Source organism: Diadema antillarum, unplaced genomic scaffold, assembly GCF_040938485.1.
Source record: "Diadema antillarum isolate AM-2024a unplaced genomic scaffold, OU_Dant_1.0 scf00000050, whole genome shotgun sequence".
In the NCBI taxonomy this organism is placed as follows: domain Eukaryota; kingdom Metazoa; phylum Echinodermata; class Echinoidea; order Diadematoida; family Diadematidae; genus Diadema; species Diadema antillarum.
In genome coordinates, this window is record NW_027270939.1 from 58,424 (window position 1) to 66,986 (window position 8,563).

The window sequence follows — 8,563 nt, forward strand, 5'->3', positions numbered from 1 at the left end:
GTTTGAGAAGTATGTTAAATTGTTGTTGTACAATCTTCGCCCCTTTCGGCCGGCAGTTTGTGTTGCGTGAGCATAATAAAGTTTGCTCAAACCTTAACTATTGTGACTGGTTATCCATCCCCGAACAATGTTCTTTTAATGGCGCTGCGATTCTTTTTTTTTCTATGTGTCATCTTGAGGTAGTTGAGTATGAAAGATACACCAGGTAGTATTGTTGAAAATTATGAAGCAACAATGTGACGGAAATAAATTTGACAAACATATTATAAAATACATAGAATTTATATAATACAATACAAAGAGAGCACCAAGTGGTACCAGCGAGCTGTGAGAGGGAGGAATCCGTGCATCCCTTTTCCTGTCACCTCTTCCCGCTCCTGCCCCTGCCCCTGTGGGATGCGGTTGCTAGGTTACGGCTGATGTAGGCTTCCTGCTGCTGCTGGATATTGATCTCCTCCAGCTGTCGGTGGTGGCTCTCCTTCTGGCTGGCCAGGCGTTTCTTGAGGTCGGAGATCTTGGCATCCTTGAACGCCAGCAGGTCCTCCTGCTTCTCCTTCTCTGCCTTGATGGCTGATGACAAAATGTTCAAGACCTAACTTTAAAGGGATGGTATAGTTTTGGTTGATATGGGGATTCCAATTTGAACCTATTGTGAGATAATTAGAAACCACTTATCCTATAAGTATTACAGATCATGCAACTCTGAGAGGAATTCAAAGTTTGTTTGATACAAATCCATTTTGAAATGGCTGATATCCAGAATAAAGTAAAACAAAGTCGTCATTATGAAAGGTTGGTCGCACTTTTTTCAAGACCTTTTTTTTTTTCCAAACCAATTTTAATCAAGTGTAGCAAAAAAAAAGCTGCTGAAAACTGCTTATCCAATAAAGGCGAGCCAATGGAGTAAAATGGAGTCAAAAGGGGCCTGAGCTTTCGATCCTAGCAGATCTTTGTCAGAGGCAAAATGACAAAAAAGCAGGGAAAGCAATCACATATGCTAGGATCGAAAGCTCAGGCCCCTTTTGACTCCAATTTTAATCAAATAAACTTTGAATTCCTCTTAGAATTGTATGCTCTTTCATATTTTCATAAGAGGTTTCTCACTATCCCACAAAAAGTTGGAATCCTGATTCAAAACAACATTGAATGATCCTTCCATGACGCAGAGCACCTCTATTCTGTACATTTATATAAATGTCTACCACTAAAGATATCTCTTTCTAATTCAAATTTGGTAAGTGATAAAGCACATACTAGATCATCTGGAACAGGTTCAATCATAACGTAAACATTGCAAGGATTTAAGTTACAAATATGCCCTTTCAAAGATGATTTTCATGTGCAGCACACTAAACCCATATTCAAGTGCTTGCTCATTATAAATCCCTCTGCAAATTCACTATTGTGCAATCATTCATTTTGAATACAAAATCACAGAACACGTAACATGTCAGAATGACACACATTCTCGGTTCCTGAGAAGAAAAGGAGAGGTAGGGAGGGAAGTCATGACTGTATCTATGTAAAACAATTTATTAAACTGGTTTATCAGTATTTTCAAATTCATGCACAACTTATAACAAGGTTGTTCTTTATAAAATATAAAAATTGCCCGACGCTTGCAATATAAATACACCATTATGTTCTATAAACTGAAATCCAAGTATTTCAAGTTTGTTTCATAATATAGTTGCAGGCTCAATGAAAAATTCATACAATGCCTTCAAGGGAAAACATCTATACATTTGAGCTATCATTACAACAAGACTGTTGAATTCATGGCACTGGCTTTCAAGTGGTCTCAGCAATCGACACAAACTCCTTAACCTACTTTGCAGCTTTTTCTGATCTTTTGTTTACAACCCAAATCAGAACTTATTAGCATTCATTAGTTTGTTGCTAAGTAAGACAGGGCTGGGCAAGCTTTATGATTGCCAAGGAAAATCTTTTGTTTTACAACTGTGCAGAAACTTTAAATAAATTGAAGAACTCTTTTTTCTACACAAGACTTTTTATAAGGTGTGTTCACAATGTATTGACACTCATAGTTTTCCTCTGCAGATGTGACAAGCTACTGCATGCAATCAGTCAATTTATTTCAATACCTGGGGACCGTTTCATGAAACTTTTTGTCAGTGATTTACACTGACAACTGTTAAGTTACTGAAATCCTTGCATCTGATTGGCTGATAGCAAATTTGTCGGTGAAAACCTCCGACGAACTCGTTGATGAAACGCCCCCCCCTGGAGTCTTGCTTGCCTGTGTTAGTTGTTGCTTTGTCATGCAGCAGGCAAGCGTTCCACATTGTCAGGGACAACCATTTTCCACAAAGTATAGATATACTGTACAAAATTGGAATATCACAGTAAACCAGTCTATTGCGACTTACATGTACACTCCGCAGCCAATGTGTGATTTTTGTTGGTTTCTTTCAGGGCCTGGTGTCTCACTTTATTAAATCTGTGCAAGAGGAAGGAGGGATGCCAAAATCATCACAATGTTCCATCCTTACTAAACATAAGATCACAAAGTATAGTGTCACAGGTATAAGAAAATGACTCAAATGCATTAAACTTCTCTGTGTGTTCATTACTGAATTGCACTCCATACTAGCAGGAAGTCTGCCAGAAATCTGCAGTCATGTTACTAATATCAATGAAGTACAATCCTCTCACTGTATATCTGAGCTGACTCAGGATCACACATCCTTCCTGGGAGGTACACCTCTCTGGTCTCAAATTTGAGGGACTGCTAATTTAATCAATGAAGTAGACAGAGAAAGCTTACAGTTAATTCAGTCAATGTGGGGGATCAGTAAAAGGGCATCACATCCATATTATTCTAGTAAAGGGACAACATTGAAGCTTTCTGATACCAAGACTGTATATACCTTAGTTTTGAGCCTTCTTAAGCACAAAGACAAGCTCATCATCTATGCAAGGATCAATCATTTCTGAGAGAGAATAAGAATACACAAATTTCCAGTGGTGCTATCATTGTCCAAAGATAAGGCAGCAAGAAACCTACACAGCGATCTACGAGTTACAATGCATAGCTTACAACTCCCCGCGTTCACATTAGTCCCCGCGACGCGGGGACAGCCACAAGAGATCTTATCTTTTTTACGACTGACCGTCCACACTGCTATCTCATCTGTCCCCGAGCTGTGGGGGCAATTTGGGTTTGGGGCGAGCTCTGCCACTTGAAATCAGGCATAGCGCATGCGCACATTTGATGACAACAGCTGGACGCCATCAATTTCGCCCCAAGGTCACTCTCCCCTCCAAATCTTGTCCCCGTACCCAACTTGCTTGGCGGGGACGAGGGGACAAGTCCTAGCCAGCGTTCACATTATGGTTTTGGAGGAGAAAGTCCCACAGCTCGGGACTTTCCCCGCGTCGCGGGGACGAATGTGAACGCGGGGACTATCTTGCAAAAAATAAAAATAAGACACACAAAAACAAACAGAACACCTCCCCCCCCCCAAAAAAAAAGAGAGAAAAAACAACAAACAACAAACCAAACTAATTGAATTGCAGACCACTGCATTAAGTGACAAAAGAGTGAGAACTGAGACTTACGAAGCTTCAAATACTGCCTTCTCCCTAGTCAGCTGTGCTGTTAAGATCTCTATTTCTCCAAGAGCAAACTGAAGCTTCTCAGAATGGGTGTCCAACAAGGCTCTTGTTCTCCCATGCTCATCTTTCTCATTCTGGAAGTTATAAAAAAAGTGCAGTTTTCAAAATTACACGAGGTAACATCAATTTTGCTTGAAGAGTGCAGGGGAACGTTCACCTGTATTAGTTGTGGGTTGGTTTTTTTTTGTATGTCTGTTTAAAATAATAAATCAGTTAACTTTATTGAGCAGGGTTCCGTTTCATAAATTTTTTATCAGTTACAACTGCCATATTTCTAAGACAAACTTGCTCTCAGCTAATTACAAGCTGTAGATGCAAGGATTTCAGTAGTTTATAATAACCATTGTAATTTGTTATTGATAACAAGTTTTATGAAACAGAGCCCAGGATTCAGAAATCTAAGATAGAAACTAATTTGCTGGGGAGACTAACATTCAAAATCACTAAGGCACACATACACACATAAATATGCACACAGATACAAAACCAATTACCAGAGTCTGTTCATTTGTGGGTTTTTTTTTCATTCAAAATCTAAAGGGCATATCAAGATTGGCCCCTTGAAGTAAATACAATGTATACATGTACAGTCTAGTATTTCCTTAAGCATTGTTAATAATATGTTAAAATGTTCAAACACATGAGGACAAGCTCACCAAATTATGTACATGTGGATTGAGTGAAAGCAGCAGTATTAGTAGCACACATCAGTGGAAGTTTGAGGAAAATCAGACAATCCATTCATAAGTTACGAATTTTTGAAGTTTCAGTGCGGCCATTGCTGGATGAGAAGACTACTACAGCTTTTGATGCCACATGCATACAATGATATCAAAGAAATTCCATGTACAGACGTATTTCAACACTTTTCTCACATGCTAAAAGAGCACCTGACTTGCCTCTTTTAGAAGGCATGGAAAATAATATTACCCTAACATGTACCCATCAGTAACAAGTTGAAGGAATGTGTACTTTTTTCAAAAATGAAATTTTATGGAATTTTGTTAATATTTTCCTTTTATTTTTCCTTTTATCGTTCTCCCTATGTATGTGACATCATGACCTGCAGTAGTCTTCTCATCCAGCAGTGACTGCGTAGAAACTTTAAAAATAACTTTTGAATGGATTGTCTGATTTTCCTCAAACTTTCACTGATGTATTCTACTGAACCAATATTGCTTCATTTACTCAATCCACATGTTTACTATTGAGGTGAACTTGTCCTTTGAATTATGAATTTTGGGCAAAACTGATTACCTCTAACTCTTGCTGTAAGTTGTCAAACTCCTCCTGGGTTGGTCTATTCTCTGCATCTTGAATCTGTAGATAGCACAGCATTCACGAAAGAAAAAAAAAATCAATGGACAGTTTCCACTTAGTAATGACTGCATGATCTACACGTACATGGCCATGGGCATGGCAAGTAAGTATGGGGGCTGGGAGGTGTTTTGATTTGTTGTCTTTTTTGTTTATTTTGTTTTGTTTTGTTTGTTTGTTTGTTTGCCTGTTTATTGTTGTTATTGTTGTTTGTTTGTTTGTTTGTTTTTTAGGGGGGGGGGGGGGTTCTGTTGTCTGCATCTGGAACCTCCAACTCGACATAAAAAATGGGTCCAGACCTACGACTACCACTGCATCTAGTATAGCACCGTTGCATACTAACCATTTTTTTCTACTGGTCCAACCTGTCTGTCTGACAAGTAGGTACCCAGTTTTTCCATTTTTACTGGTCCATTCCTGAAAATGTTACTGGTCCGAAAGTGATTTTTAGTGGTCAGGGGCCGTCGGACCAGTGCCAGTGCAGCGCTGAGCATAGTAAGTCTACTACACATCGACCACCCATTTTCAGATTGACCACCCTCACGCAATAATTTTCTGGCGTATGATATGACAAGTATGCGTGGGACGGGGCGCAATTGCAATTTGCTGGAACGTTCAAACATAAACACAAATCAAGAGAAATGAGGGTGGTACAGGTAAATAACCTGAGGAAACAGGAGGAAAAAGAATTGAAGAAAACCCTCATCAGTTACTATAATACTACACTTCTTCTTCTTCTTCACTATAAGTACAGGCCACCGTCAGGTGTATTTTCGTACTGTTGTGCTGTGCAGGCATATGTACAGTGTCTGGATTAAGAAAAATCTACATGGAACTATGTGCGGCTAAAAAACAGGCATCCTTGTCTTAACGGAGCTGGGTCTTGAGTACCTCTCTCTTAAAGCTTGACAGAGAGGTACAGGAGATGGTGGCCTGGGGTAATGAGTTCGAAAGCCTGGTTGCATCTGGGAAGAAGCTTCTTTGGAAGACTTGTGCTCTTGCGAATGGTACTTGGAGTTTCTGGTCGTGGCCCCTGTTTGAAAGAGGTAGCGATGGGGTCAGAACTGTTGCAGGGACGGATATCATGGAGTTCTTAATGCAGTAAATCATTGCAACCTTTGCCTGTGCTCTTCTTTCTTGCAGGGATGGCCATTGAAGTTTTTGAAGCATGGCTGTGACACTGCTTGTTCTGTGATGGTCATTGCAGACGAAGCGTGCATACCTTCTCTGGATCATTTCAATGTTAACACATATTTGCCATTCACTGACACTAGATTTACATGCTTTATGAATGGAGAACAGGCGGTTGATTAAAAACAAAGGTATCTAATCAAATTTGAAATTTTTGCACATGTGATGTGTGCGCATGCGCCGGCCGTCAATTCAGTGTAGCTCTGCACATCCACCTACTTACATAGTCGTAGACTCTAGTTATTAACCCTCAACATTGCGCAGTCTATGTAGACCGGTCGGTCAACGTTGTTCCTCAAATTAAACGCCCATGAACACACACACATTCAACTCTCCAACTCTACCACGACTCTTCTACACAAAATTTGTCATTGACCATTGTTTGCATTTTTAATACCATGAATACATGATCATGATGATAGAAATTTAGAATGGGTATCAGTCCGGGAAACCCGCTCATGAGGACCGCTCCCGCGTACGAGGACTGTCCCTCCTCATGAGGACCTCCCCCCCGCCTCATGAGGCCCCCCGGGGAACGCCTCATGAGACCCCCCATTCACTTCTTATTCATCTCACATCTGACATATAAATTGTCGCAACTTTGCACCGATGCAGAGCGCCCATCAAAACACGGGCGCCAGCGCGTTCGCACAATGCAAGACAGCCGCACCTAGCGGCCTGATCCGACTAAATATTTTCGATGCTTTTTTCTGCGGCTCTCACCTCTCCGCGCATGAATCAGCCTCGTGAAGATGAAGTCTGACATCTTTTTACACAAATTCGTAACGAGAAAAATTAAATCAGTACTAACCTGATCTTGTCCATATATTCCAAATTACTATTCGTCAATTCCGCCCACGATTCCGCCGTTTGGGCGCTTTTTCTGGAATCATCCCGCGACGCGACTGTACGTCGCATCACATCACGCATCCAGCACATACCAGACATGTGCTGGATGCGTGATGTGATGCGACGTACGTCGCGTCGCGGGATGATTCCAGCAAAAGCGCCCAAACGGTAAGCGGGCGGCGGAATCGTGGGCGGAATTGACGAAGAAAGTGAACTCGTCATACCTACAAAGTGATTATTTTGCTAACAAACTGGAGTATGTCATCTACCCACCTACTCTATCAGTGTGGAATAGTAATTTGGAATATATGGACAAGATCAGGTTAGTACTGATTTAATTTTTCTCGTTACGAATTTGTGTAAAAAGATGTCAGACTTCAGCTTCACGAGGCTGATTCGTGCGCGGAGAGGTGAGAGCCGCAGAAAAAAGCATCGAAAATATTTAGTAGGATCAGGCCGCTAGGTGCGGCAGTCTTGCATTGTGCGAACGCGCTGGCGCCCGTGTTTTGATGGGCGCTCTGCATCGGTTGATTAAAACTCGATTTTTAAAAAAAAAAACAGACAGGATTTTTTCTTCTTTTCATCATGGATAGTGGACATGTGTGTGTAACAAAAAATCACCGTGCAAAGTTGCGACAATTTATACGTCAGATGTGAGATGAATAAGAAGTGAATGAGGGGCCTCATGAGGCGTTCCCCGGGGGGCCTCATGAGGCGGGGGGGGAGGTCCTCATGAGGAGGGACAGTCCTCTTACGCGGGAGCGGTCCTCATGAGCGGGTTTCCCGGACTGGTATAGTTTCTACCTACTCAGCTACTGAAACACAGGACGCAATACAACAAGCATCAAGCCCTGTCGCTGCCAGGATGTTGTGACGCGACGGTCGGGCTAAATTTACATTTTAATGTCAATCATCACCAGGCCATGCCATGCCATGCCCATGATGATACACCACAGGTCTGTGAATGCAAATGCAATGGGTAAATTTACATTGACGTTACAATTGATGATGTACCATACACCAATGTACATATATGGGACCGTTTCAAAACTTTCGCTTTGAGTACTGACCTTTTCGCATAACGTACTAATCAAACGCTTTTGGGTTCTCACGACATCTTGCAGTTGAGTGAAAACGAATTGATGAGAGTCCTCTAAGCTATTTGCACCACTGACGGAAGCGTTTTCACTGCCATCCGACATGACTTCCAGGCATGCTCCCAAACTTCTCGTTACATAGTCAAGAAGACCTACCAATAGTATACAGTACCAAGCTAGCTGCACAATTTATAAGCGCACGCATATAAAAAGCATCGCGCACGTCCGTCCCTGTACGTGCGCTCCACGTGCTCACCTACTGTGAAAAATGCAAGAAAAATGTTTTAGGAGATGAATTTCATTACTAGTACATACTCGAATGTAGGAAGTTGTTAGTTAAAAGGCAACATTTTGAAAATTCATCCACCTTCAAGCAAGAGGTAAAGGTTTGATTAATTTGTGCGGATTTATACTTTATGTAGGCCCTATATTACCTGGTATACTAGGAATTTATCAATATCTAGTTCATC

At 41.2% G+C, this 8,563-nt stretch overlaps 1 protein-coding gene across 1 annotated transcript; it reads right to left on the reverse strand.

Annotated features, from left to right (window-relative positions):
- Nucleotides 1-361: 361 nt before the first annotated feature.
- Nucleotides 362-8,204, reverse strand: LOC139715529 (spermatogenesis-associated protein 24-like). Its single transcript, XM_071627096.1, has 5 exons — nucleotides 8,067-8,204; nucleotides 4,897-4,959; nucleotides 3,583-3,713; nucleotides 2,391-2,461; nucleotides 362-570 (listed from the first exon to the last, which is right to left on the reverse strand). Exons 1-5 carry the CDS (start codon nucleotides 8,196-8,198, stop codon nucleotides 362-364), a joined length of 606 nt encoding a protein of 201 aa, XP_071483197.1. The 5' UTR covers nucleotides 8,199-8,204.
- Nucleotides 8,205-8,563: the final 359 nt, after the last annotated feature.

What these genes read in the sequence shown, in the direction of transcription:
- LOC139715529 (XM_071627096.1), bottom strand. Translation starts at nt 8,198, where the DNA reads ATGTCGGATGGCAGTGAAAACGCTTCCGTCAGTGGTGCAAATAGCTTA. An exon ending in AAGGCAGTATTTGAAGCTTC is followed by an intron (nt 2,462 to 3,582) that starts GTAAGTCTCAGT and finishes CCTCTTGCACAG; the next exon opens with ATTTAATAAAGTGAGACACC. An exon ending in ATTGGCTGCGGAGTGTACAT is followed by an intron (nt 571 to 2,390) that starts GTAAGTCGCAAT and finishes TTTTGTCATCAG; the next exon opens with CCATCAAGGCAGAGAAGGAG.